Here is a 24943-nt window from a genome sequence, read left to right on the forward strand (position 1 = left end):
ACAACGAGTAAGAGGAAAACAAATAGCTAATGTTTAAATCTAAAGAATCGTTACAATCCGAACACCTTGTGCTCCGTTATATTGGCAAATCATGAACTACTTTCCTTGGCATTGTGCGGAGCTTTTGTTGAAGACAGTCCTTTAGACTTGAAGGAAACAATGGCCTGTCATACAACTGAAAAGGGTGAAGAGTCTCACCTGTTTCTAAATGTACACATACACAGGCCAGTGACAGAAGTTAACAAGAGATCCCTTGGTAATGGGAAAACAGTAAATGCCGGATGGCTAACAGATTTTGAAATCAAAACAGTACAATGTGGTTCATTTCAAGGGGCAAAATGTTCATGCGAGTCCTTATTTGGATCGGAGTTTGCAAGGTGCTTAATACCACAAAATGGGAAAAGAGAAGATGCAAAGAAATGTATAAAGATGCAAGAGTCGGGAGGGCAACCATCAGAAGTCCTTTACATACGTCCCTTAAAAGGTGAAAGTATGTTCACAGATAGAATCCTCTCATACTGAATGATTCAGAGGAAAATCGAGTGATGGAGAAAGGACTAGGGTGTGCTAGTGTTGGACGATGTCGGTGGGAGGATTAGGTGGAGGCTGGAGGATTTCTGTGCTCTTAGTCCAATGCTGGAGATGTGCAGCTTGCAGGTCACCTTCGTGTGTGATGTCCTCACGAGTGGTATCCACGCTTGAAAAGTCCACCATAAAATCCTCGATGGTGGTGAGTGACTGTATGGAAGCGTTGGAGGAAATGCCCTGGGGATGCTGTGGCAAGGATTCTATGCTGGCTGATGCGGAGTTCTCGAGGCTGGAGGTGGAGGCGTAGTTTGTGGAGCTGCTGCTCTGGTCCGTTGAGCTTTCCGCTGCGGGAGGTGGCAGCTGATTCGGGACTGGGACCGCGTGGGCCGACTCGCCCGCTGTTCCCTCGTGCAGGCTGGTGCCTCGTTCCAAGTCCAGGTCAGGGGCCTGCAGCTGCCTGATCCACTGAGAGTCTGTGGACGATGAGGAGGACGAGGTAGAGCGCACGCTGTCTGACTGTGCGGAGCAGATGGCATAGAGCGGCGCGACATGCTCTTCCCCTTCCCTCTCAGCTGCCATGTGGTCATCTTCATGCATGTGGTGGAGCACGATGTCACAGCCGGCGTGGAAGCCCACAATCAGGACGTTACTGTTTTTCTTTGGAGTGTGCCAGGTTCTGGAAACGGGTGGGATGGAGATGCTAAGGTCATGCCAAAATATGGAAAGGGGCCTAAAGTTCTTGAACCTCACCCTCGAGGTTTCATCATCATCATCACCACCATCCTCATCGAGGTCACTGCTGCTCGACATATCAGACTCCCCTTCCTCGCTGCTGTAGAAAACATTAGACAGAAGGAAAGACTTGTCTTTATACGGAACCTTTCTCAATGGTGGTCCTTATCCACTCAGTCATAGAGCATAGAGTCACTATTGGAGGAAACTCAACGGCCAAGTCTTTCCAAATTGGAAACACTGCATTGATGTATAGTGGGAACTTGGGGTCCAAATCCACAGCTTTCTGAAAATGGCAACATAAGTAGATAGAGTGGTAAATAAAGTGTATGGTATACTTGCCTGCATCATCATGGTATGGAGTAAGTGTCAAAAAGTCATGCTTTATAACACTCAGGTTAGGTCACTGTCTGGATTGGGATAAGGATCACGGCAGGCAGAGGGAATTAGTTTATCATAGGGATTGTGGGCTGAAGGGCCTATTACTATGTCCTATATTTACCTCCCCCCTCCCAATGCAGGCTGCATTTCTTGCCATTCGTGGAGTATTGCATGCGTTTCTGGTCGCCTCATTACAGGAAGGAGTGTGGGGGATTTGGAGTTGGGGCAGAAGAGGTTTACCAGCATGCTACTTGGATTGGAGGATATTAGCTTTAAGAAAAGGTTGTGAGACTTGAATTATGTCTCTGGAGCATGAGAGGTTAAGAGATCTGAGAGAAGTAGATAAAATTAAGAGAGGCAAAGATAGGGTAGACAGTCAGAATCTTTTACTCCAGGGTAGAAATATCAAATACTAGAGGGCATAGCTTTAAGGTGAGCGAGGAACGTGCAGGGCAAGTGATTTTTTTTTTACACAGAGGAATATGCTGCCACCGGTGTTGGTGGAGGTAGATACAAGAGGGGCATTTAAGAGGTTTTCAGCTAGGCACATATATATGCTAGGAATGCAGGGATATGGATCACATGCAGGCAGGAAAGAGAAGTTTATCCTGGCATCATGTTCATCACACTGTGGGCCGAAGGGCCTATTTCTAAGTTCATCCCCTCGGGCTGCCTTTCTTGTATAACAGTCTTATTGAAACGGCAGAAATGTTACTCTCTCCATTTGTTTTCTTGTTTATTTGCATTCTGGGATCTGGATGTCTATGGCAAGGCCAGTGATTTTCAGTCACGAACAAGCAGGATCAGGCGAAGGACCGCAGATTTCCTTCTCAAACGACCGCTGATGAATCTGGATATTTTGCGCAAGAAGTGTTTTTGAAGTTAGGTTTACTAATTCCACTTCCTCCACAAGAAAGCTAATGGGATGTTGGTCTTCATAACAAGAGGATTTCAGTATAGGTGTAGAGAGGTTCTTCTGCAGTTATCTAGGGCTCTGGTAAGACCACATCTGGAGTATTGTTTACAGTTTTAGTCTCCTAATTTGAGGGAGGCCATCCTTGTGATTGAGGGAGTGCAGCGTAGGTTCACAAGATTGATCCCTGGGATGGCGGGACTGTCATATGAGGAAAGATTGAAAAGACTAGGCTTATATTTACTGGAGTTTAGAAGGATGAGAGGGTATTGTATAGAAACATATAAAATTATAAAAGGACTGGACAAGCTAGATGCAGGAAAAATGTTCCCAATGTTGGGCGAGTCCAGAACCAGGGGCCACAGTCTTAGAATAAAGGGGAGGTCATTTAAGACTGAGGTGAGAAAAAAACGTTTTCACCCAGAGTGTTGTGAATTTGTTGAATTCCCTGCCACAGAGGGCAGTGGAGGGCAACACACTGGATGGATTTAAGAGAGAGTTAGATAGAGTTCAAGGGGCTAGTGGAATCAAGGGATATGGGGAGAAGGCAGGCACGGGTTATTGATTGGGGACGATCAGCCATGATCACAATGAATTGCGGTGCTGGCTCGAAGGACTGAATGGCCTCCTCCTGCACCTATTTTCTATGTTTTTATATAAGCGCTGTCTGCTCTGCTGTGCGACTCCAGAAATTTTTACTCATTCGAGCACTTCACAGAATCATAGAATCATACAAATATTTTTTAACGGTTGCAATTTTATCTGCCTCCACCATCTCTGACAGCTTGCTGCAGATAACCACCACACCGCGAGATAAACTTCCCACTTTAAATTTCTCACCTTCAACCTGTGCCCTCTATTTCTCGCCTCTTCTACCCTGGTGAAAAGACAATTTTTTCTATCTTGTCCTCTTATGATTTTATAAACCTCTACCAGGTCTCGGGGAAATGGACCCAGCCTATCCATCCTTGCCTAACTCAAACCTTCCTGAGCCAGAAACCCTGTCACCTTGCTCCTTCTCCAGTTTTACATTCTTCCTGTAGTAGGGAGACCAAGAACTGCACACAGTGCTTCAAATGTGGCCTCAGCAGCATCTTGCAGTTATATCATAATTGAATGTGGTTTTGCCAATGTTTCATACTTACACCTGTAACATTTGTACTGAAATATTTTAAAAATTACACCCCAATCCTCTCAGCAGGTCCGTGGGATCTTTGCCTCCTATTGCAGCTGTTAGATAAATCCTCTTCAATGCAGTTACAGGGCATGACACAGGCTACTCTCAACAGTGTCACAGAGCTAGACTTCCTAAAGTTCCTAAACTCCCCAGAGAACCATGGCTGGAGAAATCAGTTTTGCCGCTCTACATAATGAGCAAACTCTAACATAATTTACCACGGAAATTTCAATGTCAAGCGTTCCAGCTGTACCTTCTAGTTGATAGCTTTCCTGCCGTGGATTTCCAGTGCTCCGGGAGTTCCTTGTAATTCCTGTACACAATAACTTGTAGCTGACTTCCTGTGGGAATTTTCCCCACCAGCCGCCGCAGCTCACGCAGCTTGTAGCCCAAGACGTTGGTATTACCGATTTTAACCAGGATATCCCCTGTGAATGAAGAGGAACAGGAACTTACAACATCCTGACGATGACCAGGGAATCTGTTCTGTAACGTTGCCTCAGGACAAAGCACCAAGGTAATTCTGAATCTAAATTTCAGTGTGAAGAAATGTCCTGACCCGTTTTGTGTGCTATCCAGTCAAAGACTATAGCTGAATACAGTCATTGCTGTCCACAGTGTACAGATAATGGGTACAACATTTAGTGCAAAGATATAACATTGAAGTCTGAAAAATCTGATTATAGAAAGTTCAAATGTCTCCAATGAGATGGATGGGAGGTCAGGACTGCTCTCTAGTTGGTGAGAGGATGGTTCAGTTGCCTGATAACAGCTGGGAAGAAACTGTCTCTGAATCTGGAGGTGTGCACTTTCACACTTCTGTACCTCTTGCCAGATGGGAGAGGGGAGAAGAGTGAGTGGTGAGGGTGAGGCTGGTCCTTGATTATACTGGCGGCCTATCCAAGTTCTCCAAAGATGCTAACACGCTGAGTTACTCCAGCACTTTGTATCTCTTTTTCATAAACCACCATTTGCAGTTGATTGGTTTCTACAAGTTAACTTCCTTGTGCTATGTGGAGCGGTGCCTAACATGTTTGTATCTGTTTACATGGACACCGTACTCTGATCTATATCTCATACTACATGTGTTCCTCCCAAATTAGAATGGAATGTTACTGTATGTCAGATTTTAGTGTTCCTTGGAGCGCACAAACTCTCGGCTCTTCCACTCAAAATTCCAGCACTGCAGTTCCTTGTGTTGCAACTCTTTCAATTCAATGGTTAACAATCCCAGCAACTGATCAAAGGGAGAAGATCAATCAACCACTGCCATCACATTTAGCAAAATGGTGCAGTAGGCAATTACAAGGAAAATTACAAGCTTTGACAGATAGGGTTGAAACCGACATGTAAGGGTAATGCATTTTGCAAAGTCAAATCTGGGTAATATAGTAAATGGCAGGGCCTTATGGCATGTTGATGAATAGAGCGACTTTGGGATTCCATCATTAGTTCCCTGTAAGTGACAATGCAGGTTGTTGGGTGGCGAGAAAGGCAAATGGTGTGGTGGGTTAGGACACAGAATATCAAAGTTGGGACATTATGTTGAAACATTACAAAACACTAGTTAGTCCGTACTTGGAGCGTTGTGTCTCGTTCTGGTTGCCACATCATACGAAGGATTAAATTATTGTCCACATTCATCAGGATGCAATGAAATGACTTGTTCACATGAAGCTCAGAGTGTAAGTCAGTGTACCATGGCTGGCATACTGTGGAGAAGTCTCCACTTGCCTGGATGAGTAGAGATGCTGAAAGGTGCTGGTACTCAGATAGTTTATGGGAGTCTTCATGCAGGGATCACTGAAGATTAAAAAGCAGAAAGGAAGGCAAGTGACAGGTTGGTCTTTATGTGATGGGAATGGGCTACAGGAGATTACAAACAGAATTAATATTTCAGGCTGAAGATTCTTGACAGAAGGCCTTCGTGAAATGGTTATTCTGTTTCAGAAACTGCTTTTCTATCTCCACAGATGCTGCCTAATCTGCTGAGTATTTCTAGCATTATTTTTATTTTAAACCCTTGGATCCCAGCTTTATTTTCCTAATTGCAGATATTATTGGTATCATTTGTGTGAAAATCATCGAATCTTCAAATCTTCCCTTTTAAATGTAATAATTATAGCTCTCCATTTTTTGTTAACAACCATTCACATTTTTAATTATGCGACCATGGCATTTTCTAACCCGATTTCATGTAACATTGCAGGCATTAGCATAAGTGAATCATGTTATCGGAACTAACGCATTAATTTACCCACAAATGTTAAAGATAGGTCTAGAGTCATTAAATGAGAAACCAAATATAGCAACATAGTAATTTCAATTTATTCTAACCTAGTTAGAAACATGTTGTAAGTCTCTCCTCCCAGAGGAAAACTATTTGATTCTTAGCCTTTGCAGAAATCAGATCAATCACATTACTAACTCACTACCATCTCAAGGAACTGTCCCAATCAGTCCCCCCCCCCCCCCCCCCCCCCCATATTCCATTACTCACCTACTCACTAAAAGTTTAATATTGTCCGACCCTCATCTTTGGGATGTGGGAGGAAACCTGGAGAGAACCCATGCAGAGAATGTGCAAACTCCACACTCACTGCACCTGAGATGAGGACTGGAACAGTGCCAAAGAAAGTCCTGTGCCAATGGCAGTTGTGGTTTTGATATAAATGTGTTGGAAGCAGTTCCAAGAAGATTTATTGGACAAATATCTGGAATGGGCCAGTCACCGTGAGGAAGGATTGGCTGGGCTTGCACCTTACATTTGTTGGTGGTGATTTATGAACTTTGCAAGGGGGAGTTTAACCTACAAACTTGTAACCCAAACAGCTGTAACATGGGGTTCATCTACAGCATTAATGGACAAATTCTAAAATGTAAATACCTGGCTTCAGGTTTGCCATGGCATCTCCAGGGCCACCCTCAACAGTTCTCACAACCTGCAGAAAGGATCCGTTTTCGATCAGTACCAAACCCAGGCCTTTAGCTCCCCGCTCGATGAATGTTTTGTAGCTGCTCCCTAAGTTATGCTCCAATTTCTCTTTCTTATCTGCATCTGGCTCTGAAAAACACAATTGCAGAACAATTGTACCAACACACAGGACTCAAGAGGCTGCAGCGAGTGGTTAGCTCAGCCCAGTCCATTGTGGCACAATTCTTCCCATCATCGCGAGCATCATGAGGTGCTGCTTCAAGAAGACAGCATCTATCACCAAGGATCCCCACCATCCGGGCCGTACCCTCTTCTTGCTGCCTCCATCAGGCAGGAGATACAGAAGCCTGAAGTCTCACACCATCAGGTTCAGGAACAGCTACTTGCCCTCAACCATAAGATTCTTGAATTGACCTGCACAACCCTAATTCAACCTCAGCAACAGAATACACTATCTTGCACTATCACATTTTCTAATTATATTTTACACTCATGCCTTGTTTTTTGTGGTCTACTTTATTTCAGTCTTGTAGAATGTAATCTATGTAATAATTTATGCCTTTGTGTGTTGTCTGAGACTATGTGTCTGTGATGCTGCTGCAAGATTAAAAACTTGCCTTAACTTGTTAATATCTGCATTTAAACCCTGGATTTGGGAAGAGGTCATGCAGACAAAGTGTTATTTATATCTCATTTAAGAAATGAAGATATTTTGAGTAGAAGAGTTAGGAAGTCATAATGCAAATGACAAGTCAAGTCACATTTATTTATATAGCACACTTAAAAAACAACTCTTGTTGGCCAAAGTGCTTGACATTTGTTATAAGAATAGTATAAACAAACAAGCCACATACATATATACATATAGGCCTCGCTCAGTGGACGTCAGGAAAGGCTTGGGAGTATAGATACGTTTTTAGTCTTGACTTAAAGGAGTCGATGGAGGGGGCAGTTCTGATGGGAAGGGGGGTGCTGTTCCACAGTCTAGGAGCTGCAACCGCAAAGGCGCGGTCACCCCTAAGCTTATGCCTAGACCGCGGGATATTCAGCAGCCCCAAGTCGGCTGATCTGAGGGACCTGGAGGTGGAGTGGTGGGTGAGAAGAATTTTAATGTACGAGGGGGCAAGCCCATTGAGGGCTTTGTAGACATAGAGGAGGGTCTTAAAATGTATACGGAACCGCACAGGGAGCCAGTGAGAGAGGCCAGGATCGGGGTGATGTGGTCCCTTTTTCGGGTGCCCGTCAGGAGTCTCGCTGCGGCGTTTTGGACCAGTTGCAGGCGGGACAGGGAAGATTGGCTGATGCCAGTGTAAAGAGAGTTGCAGTAATCTAGGCGGGAGGAGATAAATGTGTGGATGATCTTTTCGAGGTCATCAAAGTGGAGGAATTGTTTTATTTTAGTTATCGTCTGAAGCTGAAAGAAGCTAGCTTTTACCACGGCATTGACTTGTTTGTCAAATTTCAGTGCCGAGTCAAATATCACACCGAGGTTTTTGACATGAGGTTTGAGTAGTGGGGTAAGGCTTCCAAGACTGCCTGCTATCATTTTGACTGAGTCCGAGGGGCCGAGAAGGATGACCTCAGACTTACTCTCATTTAGTTCGAGGAAGTTCTGGGCCATCCAGCACTTTATATCCTCGAGGCAGCGGGTAAGGTTAAGCAGATTTGATTGTTTTTTGGGCTACAGGGGGAGATACAGTTGTGTATCGTCTCCGTAGCAATGGAAGGATATGCCGTGCCTTTCAATGACTTGGCCTAAGGGGAGCATATACAGGGAGAAGAGAATGGGGCCAAGGATGGAACTTTGTGGAACCCCACAGCAGAGATTAGCTGGGGAGGAGAAAGGGTTACCTATGTTAGTCAAGAAACTCCTGCCTTTGAGGTAGGAGATGAACCAGCTCAGGGCAGTGCCATCAATACCAACCCCGTACTGGAGACGGTCAATTAGGATGGTGTGGTCGACAGTGTCAAATGCTGCGCTGAGGTCAAGACGGAGCAGGATTGCACAGTCGCTGGGGTCAACAGTGAGCAGTAGATGCAGCTCTGTAAAACTGCTTAGGCTGCATTTACGGTATTGTGTTCAGTTCTGGTTGCCCCATGACAAAGGATGTGGAGGCTTTGGAGAAGGCGCAAAAGAGATTTACCAGAATGCTGACTGGATTATGGAGTATTAGCTAAATGGAGAGGTTGAACAAACTTGGATTGTTTTCTCTGGTGGTGGAGACAGATATGACAGTGGCATTTAAGGCTTGTAGGTAGGCACAGGGATGTGCAGGGAAAGGAGGGATCATGTGGAGTCATAGGAGATTAATTTAACTTGGCATCGTGTTTGGCATGGCTGTTGTGATACGAAGGAACTGTTCCTGTGTGTGCTGTTTTCTGTTCTATCTCCCAGGGTGGCCAGGAACCAAAGGAAACATGTAAGATGAATCGAAATAACGAAATGGAGAGAGGGTTGGGGAAAAGAAGAGGGAGGGGAGAGGTTGGATTGTTTTCTATGAAATGCCAGAGGTTGAAGGGAGACCTGATAGAAATGAATATAATTATGTGGGCGTTAGAATCCAGGAAGAGTCGATAGGAATGTGGGGAGAGTAAAACAGGATTAAAGTAATGGTCGTCATGGACTCGGTAGGCCAAAGGGCCAATTCCTGTGCCATATGAGTCTCTAAATTAGCAGAGACTGTCCCCAGAAGATTTTGTGCAGACACGTCTGCAGTAACAAAGATCAGGGCTGGGATTGGAGCCAGGAGGATGTCAGGCCGGAGCAGGGGGTGGGAGGATGAGATAGGGCTGGTGCTTGAGGATGAGATGGGGGTGGAGAGCATGCAGAGCAAGAAACTGAACTCCAGGAAACCACCCTCATCCGCCCAAGTATCTCCCAGTTCCACACAGATTGAGACCATTCCCGTGGGCCTTCTCCACATCGTTAAGTGGTCCATTGGCGCTGACTCCCCCACTGTGCAGTGAGCTCTATCAGCAATCTCCAGTACGTTCTGCCTCCATCCTCACCTCTCTCCGGCCGAATGTTCCAGTCCCTGGGTTCCATGGCAGGGAGGGTTTGATTGGGATTAAGCCGCACTGGATAATTGGGTGGTGTGCCGGGAACTCCCTGGCCAACGGGACTCATACAACGACAATCCTCAGATCTCCCGGGGCAACAGAGAGCAGGGGCTGAGGATTCTGGAATGTTGCTAGTGAGGGATGAGAGAGTCTCGAGCAACAACTTCCTGCTAACCCCCAGTGTTTATCACTTCTTAGTACTCCCTTTGCTAAGGCTCACTGCTGCATAGAATACATTAATATTAGCTTTAGGTTTATTATTGTCACGGATATCGAGGTACAGTGATTTTAACTGTGATTTATTTGAACTTTGCATTCGATTGATTAATTCAAAAATACAGCATGGAAACAGTCCCTTGGCCCATCAGGTCCATGCCGACTATCGATCACCTGATCACTCTAGTTCTATGTTATTCCACTTTCTCATCTACTCCCTACACTCTAGGGGCAATTTACAGAAGCCAATTAAGCTACAAACATGCACGTCTTTGGGATAGAGGAGGAAACCGAAGGAGCCAGTGGAAACCCGCGTAGTCATTGGGAGAACGTGCGAGCTCCATAAAGACAACACCTAAGGTCAGAATGGAACCCAAGCCTCTTATGATATGCCACCCTCTAATATTAACAGCTCTTTCTTCTCCATTTATATAGCCAGATCTGCTGGGTAGGTGTGCCTCACATTTCACAGCTCTTAGAAACCCCATTGGTTGTTTGCTCCCTCTATCACCTGCCTCGTTAATATCCTCCAGATGCCTTCACCAACATTTATTACCACATCCTCACCCGATCAGAGATATTCCCTTTGTACTATTCATCCATCCCTCACCCTCTCTCTGTTTAAAACTAACTTGTTTCCTCACTTTCCCAGTTCTGATGAAGTCTTCAATCTCATGTCTATTTCTTTTTGCACAGATGTGACCTGAGCTGTTTAGTGTTTATAGCATTTTCTGTTTATTTTATATTTTCAGTATTTGTAGTACGTACCATCTTCAGGTCTCCTCACAGTTCGAATGCTCAAATTCAGGAATCAATCTGGCCAATACATTCTGCACTGACACTAATACAAATACAAAGGCCAAAAGAGAACCAATATGGGACTAAAACAGCATCAATAAGCAGACATTAAAGCCCAATACATACCCAGCAAGATTTCCTCACTTATGCACTCCAGCTTCTTTGCAATTAGTAGTCCATTTTCCTTCTGAAATTCTTGACTGTCCAACATGTTTCCTTATATGTTTCTTAAACCAGGTGCCTTAGCACACCCACATTTTCTTTTAGTTTTGCAGTGCTTCACAGCAAGGTGCACCTCAGATTATACTCAACTTCATCTGCCAGATCGCTCTGCCTATGTCTCTCAGCTCAGCTTTGTCTTTCAACTTTATATCATCAATAAACTTGGATTTATCACTCCGTTCTCTTCAGTCATGCATAAAAACCGTATTGCTGTAAATCCATTATTGATCCCAGTGGAATATCCTTTTCTCCTCCTGTGGTTCTCGCATCCCCTCCACCTCACCCTCCCCCATTGTATCTACTCCTTCCCCTCTCTCCTGCATCTCTCCCCCTCCCCTCCTCCTTCTCTGTCCCCTCTCCATCTCTCCCCACCTGCATCTCTCTCTCCTCACTTCCTCTCCTTCTCTATCACGTTTTCCTCCTCTTGAATATCCGCACTTCCCACCTCAATATCTCCCTCCCATATTTCTCCCCCTTCCTCCACTTTTCTTCAGTTCCCTCTTAGCTTCAAGCTGGGGAAGTTTATTGGCCTATTATTGTCATATGAACCAAGATACAGTGAAAACATTGCTTTTTCAGAAGATAATACTATTCATGAGTATGTCAGATACTCCAAAATATAAAATTAACAGAGTGCATAATATAGTGTTGCAAGTATAAAGAAAGTGCAGGGGCCATTTGAAAGTAGATTAGAAGATCAGGAATACATCCTTAGCACACGAGAGGTCGGCTTTAAAGTCTGATTACATTAGGGAACAAGCTATTCTTGAATCTGGTGTCATAGAGTGATAGTGTGGAAACAGGCCTTTTGGCCCAACTTGCCCACACCAGCCAACATGTCCCAGCTACACTAGTCCCACCTGCCTGCGCTTGGTCCATATCCCTCCAAACCTGTCCTATCCATGTACCTGTCTAACTGTTTCTAAAAATGTGGGATAGTCCCAGCCTCAACTACGTCATCTGGCAGCTTGTTCCATACACCCACCACCTTTGTGTGACAAAGTTACCCCTCAGATTCCTATTAAATATTTTCCCCTTCACCTTGAACCTATGGTCCTCAATTCTCATACTCTGGTCAAGATCTACCCAATCTATTCCTCTCATGATTTTGTACACGTGGTATGTACTTTCAAGCTGTTGTAACTTTTACTCGACGGGGAGAAGAAAGAATGACCGTGTGTGGTCTTGGATTATGTTGCTGCTTTCCCAAGGTAGCATGGACATGATGAGGTGGGGAGGCTGTTTTATGAGATAGACTGGGCTGCACCCACATCTCTCGACAGTTGCCATATCAAACTGTGACACATCTCAGTAAAATATTTTTGCATCTGGAGAAATTGGTAAAAGTCATTGGAGACATGCAAAACATCCTTAGTCTTGTGAGGAGGTAGAGGCGCTGGTGTGCTTTCTTGGCTCTATTGATGTGATTGAACCTGGTCAAATTATTGGCGATATTTAAAGCAGGGAATTTGAAGCTCTCGACCATCTCCAAAATTGAACAAACATCTATAGTACCCTGTTTCTAAATAAAAAGCTTCACTTCTCAGCTCAAAAAGTCTCGTTTCAAAAGGTACTTTGTATACCTTAGTCTTGTTCATTCTTGTGAAAATATATTATAATAAAATAAAATTCTTAAGTGGTTGTTCAGTAAAGCCTATTAGTAATTTTGTTGAGAAGGATGAAGGGGCGGCAACATATTTCTAAGTCAGGCTGCCGCACTTTTTAAAGGGAACCTGTAGGGGGTGATAGTCTCATGTGTCTAAAACCTTTGTCCTTGGTGATTGAGTTTACAGATTGAGGAGGTGCTGTCGGAGTAGCCCAGGAAAGTAACTGCAGGGTTTATTGTATCTATGAGTATTGTGTTTACTGAACTATTATGCTGGTGCAAAAAATAAGTTAATTTAATTGTTCTGTTTTCAGTACGTGTGACAATTAAACACTCTTGACTTGTTTTGAGTTTCTTAAACTGTGCTGTACTCCTCTTTAGAGAGCTTCCATCAGGCTTCAAACGTACCTTGTAGATGATTCAAGATTCAAGAGTTTATTGTCATGTGTCCCTGATAGGACAATGAAATTCTTGCTTTGCTTCAGCGCAACAGAACATCATAGGCATGACTACAGAACGGATCAGTGTGTCCATAAACCATTATATAAATATATACACACATGAATAAATAAACTGATAAAGTGCAAATAAGTGCAAATGGGCTATTAATGTTCAGAGCTTTGTCTGAGCCGAGTTTAATAGCCTGATGGCTGTGGGGAAGTAGCTATCCCTGAACCTGGTCGTTGCAGTCTTCAGGCTCCTGTACCTTCTACCTGAAGGTAGCGGGGAGATGATGTGTGGCCAGGATGGTGTGGGTCCTTGATGATGCTGCCAGCTTTTTTGAGCCAGCGACTGCGATAGACCCCCTCGATGGAAGGGAGATCAGAGCCGATGATGGACTGGGCAGTGTTTACTCCTTTTTGTAGTCTTTTCCGCTCCAGGGCGCTCAAGTTGCCAGACCAAGCCACGATGCAACCGGTCAGCATGCTCTCTACTGTGCACCTGTAGAAGTTAGAGAAAGTCCTCCTTGACATACCGACTCTCCGTAATCTTCTCAGGAAGTAGAGGCGCTGATGTGCTTTCTTAATAATTGCAGCAGATCAGGTGAGCCACTCACCGCTGAATACCTGCGCTTGTAGCCACGTTTCTTATGTGACTGATTCAGTCGGATTTCTGGTCAATTGTGACCCTTAGGACATTTAAATTGGAGGACTTGGAAATAGCATTGTCATGGGTGGGTTGTTATACACCCTCTTCTTAGAGATGATCATTGCAGTACTGTTAGATGTTCTCCCTCCACATCCACCCTGTCAATCCCCCTTTGGACCTCACACTGTTGAATAAGGAATAGGACTGAGATGAAGAAAAACGTTTTCACCTAAAGAGTTGTGAATCTGTGGAATTCTCTGCCACAGAACTAAGTGGAGGTCAATTCACTGGATGTTTTCAAGAGTGAATTAGATTTAGCTCTAAGGGCTAACGGAATCAAGGGATATGGTGAAAAAGCAGGAACGGGGTACTGATTTTGGATGATCAGCGATGATAATATTGAATGGCGGTGCCGGCTCGAAGAGCCGAATGGACTACTCCTGCACCTATTTTTCTATGTTGTTAATGTTCCAGATGAGTTACCTGACTGCATTTGAGTTCCAGAGAGGGTCCTGGCCGCTGGTTACAACCAGTCACCCTCCCGGGCTGTGATAGTGGGATCTTGCCATGCCGGGGCACGAGCGGGCACAGGGCGCGGAAACAACAGGTGGCGGCCGGCGGGCGCGCGCGCGCGTGACAACGACTGGGCGGACGAAGAGCGCAGGCGCGGGCGAGGGGGCAAGCTCGCGCGGCCCCGCTTGCGCGCGCGCCCCCGGTCTCCCAGCGCTGGCGGCGGCGCGCACGCAGCCGCTGCGGTTGCCGCCGAGTGAATGGCCGCCGTCCGCTAGTGAGACGCTACCGGGCACGAGCGGCTGAGACGCGGATCGGTGTCGCCTCTTCCCCCCCACCACCACCATCACCACCACGCACACACAATGGAGGGAGTAAACTGAGGGCGGGGTCGTCGAGCGAGTCCGCCGTGCTCGCTGTGAGCTGAGGGGCCGAGCCCGGGGGCCAGCTGAGGCGATGCTCCGCGGCACGGGCCGGGCGCTCGCCAGCCGCCGCCGTCTGGCTGCCGAGTGAAGGCGGCCGCGCTCCCGCCATGGACAAACTCACCATCATCTCAGGCTGCCTCTTCCTGGCGGCAGACATCTTCGCCATAGCCAGCCTGGCCAACCCAGACTGGATCAACACCGGGGAGTCCGCAGGTCGGTGCCGCCCCAGCTCTACCCTCACTTCTCATCCCACCCAACACCCTACCTTCATCCCATCCAGTACCCACCCTCAGCTCCTACTCTCACCCCCAACCTCAACCCAGTTCCTCCCCTTACCCATCCCACCCCCTCACCTTCGTCCCCAGCTATCCTCATCGCACCCAGCTCCTACTCACTCCCCATCTCCCACACATACCCCGCCGCTGCACTAACCTCCCCCTTACCCTGCTGCCCCGGCCATCCTCTTTTCCCACCCCGGTTATTATATTCCTCCTCCTGTCCATCCCAGCTGTCACAGCGCCCCACCATCCACTCTAGTTGTCTTATTCCTCCCCTCATCCATTCCGTGGTCATATTCCCTCATCCATGCCGTGGTCATATTCCCTCAACCCTCCCCATACTTGGCTGTCATGTCCTTCCTCCCCATTCACCCCAGTTGTCACATGTCCCCTACATTCACCTTGGCTGCTTCCTCCCCATTCATGCCAGCAGTTCATATCCTCCCCACATCCACCCTGGATGCTCACACCTCCCTTTGCCTCTGCGCCCACCTCCCCACCTATTCATGCTGCGTTTACCTCCACCCTGTCTGTTACTACATAACCTCCCACCCTCCATGACTGTGCCATAGGTCATCCTGCTTCTGGGCATTCTTTAATCTCATTTTTATCACTCTCCAACCCACCCCAGACTCCCTCCTGTGTCCCCCAAGTCTGCCTGGCTCCTACCCTTTTGTTCACCACAATTTCCCCCATGCCAGTTTCCTCTTTGACACATAAATTAAGCTTGTTAGTGGCAATCATAACTTTTTGACCCGTCAAGTATATTTTCTCTGTTGCAACTTATGAATGTGGGGTGTTTTTTGGTGGCGGTGGGGTTAGAAGAAAATCGTGCTGTGGTGTATATATGTTGGAAAGAAACACTTCATTGGTTAGTGAAAGGACAATAAAGAGTCATTTGGTTTCAAATTTTGCAATGCCTGCTCTAATTTCAGGTTGAGAAAAAAATCCTTTGCTTTTGGATTTAGAAGGATGTGCTGCCTATTTGTGTCGTGTAGTTGTTCAGTATATTTGTAACAAGATTTTCTTTGTTTGCATTTTAAAGCCCATCTTGTCACACTTACACATTAGCACCTAAACTGAGTTGTAAAGTATTTCTCATTTGTATAAAAGGAACCTTCAGGCAGTCATCATAGTTGGTTGCAATTAGAGATGTGTTAGATCCCACTTTAGAAAATTAAAACCAATTGTTTTGTTTGCTGAATTTTTGAAATGCTATATTATGTAGAGGTCTGAAGGAAAACAGGAACAATTTAATAAGGTGTATATGGTATGACTTGGATGTAACCATGCACTTGGGTGAGACCCCATAAGGATGAAATAATGCTAAATAGAGTCATAGAGTAATAGTGTGGAAACAGGCCCTTCGGCTCAACTCGCCCACACCGGCCAACAATGTCCCATCTACCCTGGTCCCACTTGTCTTCACTTGGTCCATAACCCTCCAAACATTTCTAGTCCATGTACCTGTCCAACTGTTTCTTACACGATGATATAGTCCCAGCCTCGACTACCTCCTCTGGCATCTTGTTCCATACACCCACCACCCTCTGTGTGAAAAGGTACCCCTAGGATTCCTATTGAATCTTTTCCCCTTCCCCTTGAACCTGTGTCCTTTGGTTCTCGATTCCCCTACTCTAGGTAAAAGACTCTGTATCTACCCGATCTATTCCTATCATGATTTTGTATACCTCCATTAGATCTCCCCTCATCTTCCTCCATTAGATCTCCCCTCATCTTCCTCCATGGAATAGAGACCTGCTGGATATATTTGATACTTGAATAGTTATACCAAGCATTTGAGCGGTCAGTGTGTTTGTGATTCAAAAGATGAAAAGCTAGCGTTGCTTCCTGTCTCCTGAGGATTTGGCAGTAAAATTGTTCTTAAATTTATTTGAGGAACTGGAGTTAACTGTAACTTAGAACAGATGGTGGCAGCTGATTTGTAACCCTGTGGCCTTCGGTTCAAGTAGGCTGAAGATCTTATGCAAATTTGCATGCTCCCTATTCTGGTTGTGCCCCCTATTCTGGTTTGAGTACGTAACCTAGGGTAATGAAGAGTTGCAGTTTTTCGGATGATGGACTCTGGTGCTCTCATTTTAATTTAAAAGATCCAAAGCTTCTGTGTAAAGGAAAGGAACAGATGTTCATCCCACTAACCAGATTACTTTTCTGTTTGTGTGATCTGGGGTCGCACAAATTGGCCACAAGGAATTGTCAAAAAAACAATAGCAAAGCACAAGCACACACTTTGGATTGTATTCAGGATTTGAAGGTGCTGTATAAATTAAGTTTGTATCTGGCTTCTGTTTTGCATTATTAGCAATCTCTTCCAAGCTTTTTCCATTACCACCTGTGTTCTCTACTAAGATAATTAATGGGCTCTTGAGAGAATTGAGAAATGTTCATGCAAGTTACTGTTTTGTGCTGATATTTGGCAGGTTAAACATTGCATTAGTTCATCAGACCCAACCCAAAACATAATCTATCCATTTCCAAAGATACTGAATGACCCGTTGAGTTATTCCAACACTTTCTGTCCTTTTGTGTAAACCAGCATCTTCAATTGTTTGGTTCGATATCATCAGTTCAGTATGCTTTTTGACTGTTAACTTATGCCAATACCATTTGGTGAAATAAGCTAATCAGCAAATGTTAATTTGTAGTAGAAAATATCTTAATGCATCTAATGAACTTGGAGGTTAATACTGTACTGGAGCAGTTGCATTCCAAATTCTTTGGAACTAAACAGTATCCAGATTACTGATAAATTCTGATACTGTTAACCGTTATAGATGTTAAGGTGATACTTTGTAATGTGATATAAATGCTGTTTTGTTACTGTTTTTATGTAAATAATTCCAGTACAGCTATGTAAAACATTAACAAGTCATTGGAATTAGTTATTGAATTTGTTTAATTTAATAAATATTTCATATAAAATCATCTGTTTTATGAAATTCATATTTTGAGACACTTTGGGTTATTGGGATTCAAATTAGAGATATTTTGCTGAATCTGAGTGTACAAATAATATTTGTATTTTTGACGCCATAATCGGCATTGTACATTGGTGGGTCATGTGATTTGTTCTCACCCCACACTGTGGTCAGTTATATACATTTATCAGTTGTTGAGCAAGATCTAAACTCTTCCTGGCCCTTAAAAAAGTTCCAAGTTGACAGATTTAGATAGACTACATTTTTAAGGAGAAACGCTTGCATTTTAAAGTGATTCTAATTCTGCTTATCCCAGTGTTGCACTGTAGCCACATATGAACAATTAAGAATCCACGTATGGCTAAGTGCCTTTCTGAATGCTGTTCATTGATTTATTACCAGGAGCTGTTATTGGTCATGTGACCTCAAAGGCTAAATTCACTCGACATAAGCATGTGAACATTAATCTTCCTGTGTGCTGGTTTTCAAAATGGTGATATGAAAAGCAGGGTTTGGTTTTTGACCAGGATAAAAGAGAAATGCATTTGTGTTTTTTAAATACAATCCAAGCACTAAATTGATTTCTGTCCTGTCCAGCCATCTGCAGCGATCATGGATGCACAGTGCTGATTCCCTGCCCTATGTTTTGTCGTCCTGTGAATAGAAGCTGGGACGAGAAGGTGATGTTTGAAGCTAAAGCTGAGTGAAAGGGCTTTATCATAAAACTGACCTAATCAAACTGTGCAAAATAACAATTTGTTTGGGTAGATATGGATAAACCCAAAAGCAAAGACCACACACTCAAATTTGGAACAAGATCATTCAGAGGTGAAATCATAAAGCAGTTTGCCAGAAAAGGGTTACTTAATAATTAATTGTACTTATGTAGTATTTCATGCTGAAGTGTCCCTCGTCCAATATTTTTTGACCACAGTGTTCTATACATACCCTTGTATGTATTGTAGTAAAATCATGTTAGGTATAGTGCCCTCCATAATAATTGGGACAAAGACGCATCATTTATTTACTTGCCTCGGTACTCCACAATTTGAGATTTATAATAGAAAAAAATCACACATGGTTAAAGTGCACATTGTCAGATTTTATTAAAGGCCATTTTTATACATTTTGGTTTCACCATGTAGAAATTACAGCTGTGTTTATACATAGTCCCCCCATTTCAGGGCACCATGTTTTTTTGTTTTTGTGCAGCTAGCAATAAAACTAAGCTGTTAATTGTGGGTGGCACAGCAATTGCGTTGGTCATATTGGATAGCAACAAGGTTCAACGACAACAATTACTCACTATTTTTGAATGTAGCCCATTATGTAGAGCTAATAAGATGCAAAGTCTAAACAAATCAAATGTAAAAAGACTTCCAAGACCTTGGTACGATTGAACAGGTTTTATTGGGCTGAACCCATCATTTTCAAAAAATATAACAGCTGTTTCCTGTTTATACTCTATCTGAAACGTGATTTTTTTTTTTGGGAGCCCAAATAAGAGTCAGTATAACAATGTCCTATGTACAGTTTTGTTTTGAATCAGTTTTATGCCATGTTTTCCACCCAATGGTTTTTGTCTCTTCCCATTTCATTTGGTTTTGTCTTCCGCTCTGCTTTTTGTTATCGTGTTGGTAACTTGTTTCACATTTCAGCATTATGTATTTTTCCTCAATGGGAATGGACAGACAATGTTTCGGGTTGGGACCCTTTAGATGCTCGATCACTTTTTCAATTCCCATTGGGCCACCTTGGTTTTGCATCTTGCATTGACCCCATTTGTCAGGATGGTAGAGAAATCTTGTGCTAAGATCTTTCGATGTTGCAATGAAGAGATGGATGTTTTGAGGATGGCTCAAGGTGACCTTCCTTTCTGGGTAGCTGTCTGACTTCTGTTTAGGTTTGGAAAACTAATATTTTGTCATGGGGAAACAAGACCAGAACCAGGCCATCCCATTAGTATCATCAACATTCCATTGATTGAGGATGACCTCAATACAGATTTTGAGGTGACTCACTAGTGCGATCCTGGGACCACAATCTTCACTGTAGAATGTACAGATATTTCCTTGCAAACTAACAGCTTGCTGGCAAGAGGTTGTTTACCTTGTTTCCTTCTCTTTTTCCTTTCCCTCCAATCTTATTTACTTCTAATAGCAGAAGGAGATGCAAGAGCCTGCAGATGCTGGAATCTGACTCTAATAGCGAGTTATTTTGGACCTCGGAGCTGAGCGTTGAATCTGTACTTTTTGTCATTGTCATTGTCAGTGCTGGTTCCAGAGGAAGATGGATGTATCATGCAAACATTATATTAATTGTTAAGGATATATTAGATTTTTTTCTGCTTTGCTTAAGGATTCCAAGAAACAGTATTAGATACAAGAAATCTTTCTGCACTTGTTCATGGGGGAAGTGGCCCTGCTTCTCACATACTATTGCACCCCACTACAGAGAATACGTGGGAAAGGCTAACTTTATTTCTGTCCAATTGTACAGCTTTTTATTCATTTTTATGAGAGCGGAGTTGTGCTAAAGGGTGCAGATCGTGCCTTTGGAAATTCATTGTCAGAGTTCAGTGTTGAAAAAGTATATGAGCAGTGGAATCACTTGCAGTGATAATTGCTTTTTTGGAGAATATTAATTTACTGATAACAGAATCTGTATATTACAGGAGGAAAGAAAAATGTCTTTGTACTTTTGTTTAAAATTCCCAATCAATGACTGCATGACTGGCATAAATCATGGATTTGGGTAATTTGCTGGGATATAATTGGTAGTCGGGCCTTTCTTATAATATAGCTATATATCAGTATATGTCCCAGAATGGGCTTTCAGTGCTCAACAGGATGTGCACCTCGTATGGCTAGTTATGTTGGAATGCTGATTTATTTTCCCTTTCAGACTCTTGTGCCCAATTTGCCAACTTCCTGCTGGTTTTCTCTGCTGTGTAAAATACTTCCATTAGTACACTTGAATGCAATATATATGCTTTAAATTGGATTAGCTATGATTAAGGTTAGAGTAAATTACATTCCTAATTACATTCCACAGTATGGTAGGGAATCCCTCCCAGCAGGTAGCGTAGCTGGGACATGTTGGCGGGGGTGGGCAAGTTAGGCCGAAGGGCCTGTTTTCACACTGTATCACTCTATGACTACATTATACCTCCACCTTGCATGAATGCTTCAAAATTAAGTGATCGAGTTTTATTGCCATATACTCAAGCATAAAAACACAGAAAATAGGTGCAGGAATAGGCCACCGGCCATTCGAGCCAGCACTGCCATTCAATATGATCATGTCTATTCATCTAAAATCTGTACCTCTTTCCTGTTTTTTCCCCATATCCCTTGATTTTGTTAGCCCCAAGAGCTAAATGTAACTCTCTCTTGAAAACATCCAGTGAGTTGGCCTGCACTGCCTTCTGTGGCAGAGAATTCCACAGAATAACAACTCTCTGTGTGAAGAAAGTTTGGCCTCATCTCAGTCCTAACTGCCCCACCTCCCCCCCCCCCCCCCCCCCCCCCCCCCTTTATTCTTAAACTGTGACCCCTGGTTCTGAACTCCCCCAACATCGGGAACATTTTTCCTGCAGTTACATACAGTAAGTGAAAATTTGGCATGGCAAGCAGGATGCTTTCTCCAACCACCCCCATTTGAAGGCCACTATCTTCCCCCGTTTCTACCCAGTGCTTGGTATTTACTTCCAGCAGCCACTGGTTGTCCTCCAGGATGCACCGAGCCGCAGCCTGATTCATGCCGATCACCTGGGTGAATTTGGCACAGAGACTCTCACGGCAGCGGCGCAACGCTTCCGACGTCTTGCACTGAGGCTGCTCCATGGCCGGAGCTGCAGTGAGCGACTTGCCAGCCCGACAAACACTCGCCAGCCCCACTCCTCGTCCGCATCTGTCCCCGCCACTGCTTGTTTCCAACATCCTCGGCCCATGAAGTTGATATGAGTTTTGAAATTTTCGTTGAGAATTTGGCGAAATGAGCGATTCTCACGCTCAATGCATGGGAGTTGGCAGCCCCTCTCTCTCTCTCTCCCCCCCTCTCTCGTCTCTCTCCCCCCCTCTCCCTCCCCCTCCCCTCCATCCCCCCCCCTCACTCCCTCTCCCCCCCCCCCTCTCTCCCCCCCTCTCCTCTCTCCCCCCCTCCCCTCTCCCCCCCCCCTCTTTCTCTCCCCCTCCTCTCCCCCCCTCCTCTCTCTTCTCCCCTCCCTCTCTCTCCCCCTCCCCCCCCCCCTCTCCCCCCCCCCCCCTTCCTTCCCTCCCCCCCCCCCCCTCTCCCCCCCCCTGGGGAATTTTCCCCCCCCGATTCTTTCCCTCCTCCCCCCCTCTCTCTCCCCCCCCCCTCTTCCCCCCCCCCTCTTTCCCCCCCCTCTTTCCCCCCCTCTTTCCCCCCCCCTCTCCCCCCTTTCCCCCCCTCTCTTCCCCCCCCCCTTCCCCCCCCCCTCCTCCCGCCCTCCCCCCCCTCCCCCCCCTCTTCCCCCCCCCCCCCTCTCCCCCCCCCCCCCCCCCCCCCTCTCCCCCTTTCCCGTCCCCCCCTCCCCCCCCCTCCCCCCCTCTCTCTCCTCTTCTCTCTCCCTCTCCCTCCCTCTCCTCCCCCTCTCCCTCCCCCTCCCTTTTTCTCCCCCCCTCTCCTCCCCCCCCCCCCCCCCCCCTCTTTCCCCCCCCTGCAGTTTATCCGAGTTTTGAAATTTTCGTTGATCACAGAATTTCTCACCACAGAGCGTGAGAAATTTCTGGTCAGCGTGAGGGCGTGAGAGTTTGCTTGACAGCGTGATTCTGATTCAGGCATAACGTACCATGAACACAGACTTCTTTACACTCCTGAAAGCATGGACTTGCACATAAAATCATCCTGTTCTTGTTACCGAAAACACCCAGTGAATTTGGAACATGGGTAACGCCATAGTAATGCACAACTTGTTCCAATGCAAGCAAGTATAAATGGACTGACTGTCTAAGCTTTATCTAAGCACTGCTACTGCTTGGAAACTTTGCAGACTGCTAGGACTGTGGGTTTTACTCTCTCTCTGCATCAGATGCCTTTAACACTTGTTTTATTCCAGGTGTTGCCCTTTAAATCTCTCTGTGGGGAGGCATCCAGTAAGAATGCCAAATTCTGAAAAGCCTCCATTGTCTAACTTAGTTCTCTGACTAATCTTGATCATAGAGATGTTTACACTTGACACCCAGTGGACACTTCACTTTGTATACAAACATTTTGATCCAGTTTTATTTTGCAACTTGATGCAGTAACTATAGTGTTGGAGACATAAGAAACTGGGGATGCTAGAATCTTGAGCAAAGAATCAGCAAACTGCCGGAGAAACTCAGCAGGTAAGGCAGCATCTTTTGAAGGAATCTGACAAATGATGTTTCGGGTCTGAAGAAGGTTCCCGACTTGAAATATCGTCAGTCTATTTCACTTCACAAATGCCGAAAGACCTGCCAAGTTCCCCCAGCAGTTTGATTTTAGCAGTTACGTTAGGTTTTGCTATTGAGGAATGCAGTGATATTTTTAACCCTAGTTTGCGAACGATATTCTTGTGCAACCTCTGTGTATACAATGTGCTGTAAGTACACTGAAGACTATTTCAAGTGACTTTCTGAATATATTGGGGCTTCAAGCTATTCCTGTATACTGCATTTTTAAATTAGAATTACACTGATCTTGTTTCTCGAACCAGTTAAATTCATCAAAAACTAAATGACAGCTTTCCTTGTCAAAGCCTAGGGCTTTAGTTTAGCCTGTAATGAGAGTGTACAAAGTAAAAACAAGTATGACACATAGATTGCCATTTGCTAAAATATTAACCTACGACCATTTTTCTATAGAACTGCTGACTGAGATGGAGAGGTAAGGGGATGTGGAGAGAGATGTCTACCAAAATCAAACGCATAATTTTAGTTGCAGATAATTTTGCAATTAGAATATTTCTATTCAAATCAGTGACTGGAGCAATTGATTCTAACCGTGTAAGTTACAGCAGCTTAATCAGAATTTATGAAATAAATTTTCAAAACTTTAAGCACTGGAAGACCTTCACTGATTCTGCTCCTTGACTGAATTGAAAAGAAAACCTGCCATGGTAAAATTTGGATTTTAATTTAACTAAGAGGTTTGAAAGAAATACCAAAATCTGACCAAGGAAAGAACAAACAAGTGGGACTGAGGATCACTTTCACAGGCTCACAGGGCTTGCGCTTTGCTTACATTTGTGTGATTATTATCAGTCTGCAGAAGGATCCTGATCCAAAATGTTAACTGTGCATTTCCTTCCATATTTGCTGCCTGACTCGCTGAGTTCCTCCAGATTTTATTTCTCAAATTTTTGTTTACTTCAAATATTTGTTTTGCCCTAAATCCTTTCAATATATTAACCGTCAAGAAAAAAAATCATTGTGTATGATATCACTTGCTTCGTTTTGTAGGTAGAATAGACTCCGAATCTGACAGCACAAAGGCAGCCAGTTGACCCTCTCATTTTAGTGCTGAGTCTCTGTAAACCAATTAATTCAGTTGTCATTGAGTTCGTTTTACAACATGGTAACAGGCTGTTCGGCCCAACTCTTCCATACCGACCAAGGTATCTTCCATTTGCCTGTATTTGATCCAATTCCCTCTTAGGCTTTCTTACCAATTAAGCTGTTCAAATATCTTTTAAATGTTGTCATTGTATCTGTGTCCATCACTTCCTCTGGTAGCTCGTTCCATCCACTTACCATCATCTGTGTGAAAAACTCCTGTTGGATGCCCTTTATACCTTTGACCCCTCACCTTCAACCTATATTTTTAGATCCTCCTCCCCCAAGATAAATATTCAGACAACCCATTGTATCTCCCCTCTTGATTTCATATACCCCTTTTAAAGTCACCCTCTTTTGCTCCAGGATAAAAACAATCCCAGCCATCAGGTTTTCCTTCTAACTTAAACCCTCCAATTCAAGTCTTGTTTTGCTGCAAGAGTCAAGGAACATTCTGATAAAAGTCTTAAAGAAATTGTGTTTGTATTTAATGCTAAACATTCCCTTGACAACTTATTTTTTTGGAGGTGGAACCTGTTTTGAATTAAAAATGGCAACTAAAGTTTTCAAATTGTTATTGAAGGTAAAGGAAAAA

General features: G+C 44.4%; 2 protein-coding genes across 3 annotated transcripts in view; one reads left to right on the forward strand and one right to left on the reverse strand.

Annotated features, from left to right (window-relative positions):
- Nucleotides 1-25: 25 nt before the first annotated feature.
- LOC129706918 (PDZ domain-containing protein 9-like) lies at nucleotides 26-14841 on the reverse strand. Of its 2 annotated transcripts, none has more exons than XM_055651563.1 (4): nucleotides 14714-14841; nucleotides 6619-6795; nucleotides 3985-4159; nucleotides 26-1357 (listed from the first exon to the last, which is right to left on the reverse strand). In XM_055651563.1, the coding sequence occupies exons 2-4, from the start codon at nucleotides 6635-6637 to the stop codon at nucleotides 568-570; spliced, it is 984 nt and encodes a 327-aa protein (XP_055507538.1). In that variant the 5' UTR covers nucleotides 6638-6795; nucleotides 14714-14841; the 3' UTR covers nucleotides 26-567. The 2 variants fall into 2 exon arrangements, with proteins under 2 accessions (XP_055507538.1, XP_055507536.1); XM_055651561.1 differs by having other exon boundaries at nucleotides 26-1360.
- The window catches only part of LOC129706919 (uncharacterized protein C16orf52 homolog B), a 92455-nt gene continuing 80432 nt past the window's right edge, over nucleotides 12921-24943 (forward strand). The window contains exon 1 of the mRNA XM_055651564.1: nucleotides 12921-14805. Within this exon, the coding sequence (XP_055507539.1) occupies nucleotides 14700-14805 (106 nt within the window). The 5' untranslated portion in view covers nucleotides 12921-14699. The remainder of the gene's footprint in view (nucleotides 14806-24943) is intronic.

Source organism: Leucoraja erinacea, chromosome 20 (assembly GCF_028641065.1).
Source record: "Leucoraja erinacea ecotype New England chromosome 20, Leri_hhj_1, whole genome shotgun sequence".
Lineage (NCBI taxonomy): Eukaryota > Metazoa > Chordata > Chondrichthyes > Rajiformes > Rajidae > Leucoraja > Leucoraja erinaceus.

What these genes read in the sequence shown, in the direction of transcription:
- LOC129706918 (XM_055651561.1), bottom strand. An exon ending in GGAAAGCTATCAACTAGAAG is followed by an intron (nt 1,361 to 3,984) that starts GTACAGCTGGAA and finishes TGTTTTCTACAG; the next exon opens with CAGCGAGGAAGGGGAGTCTG.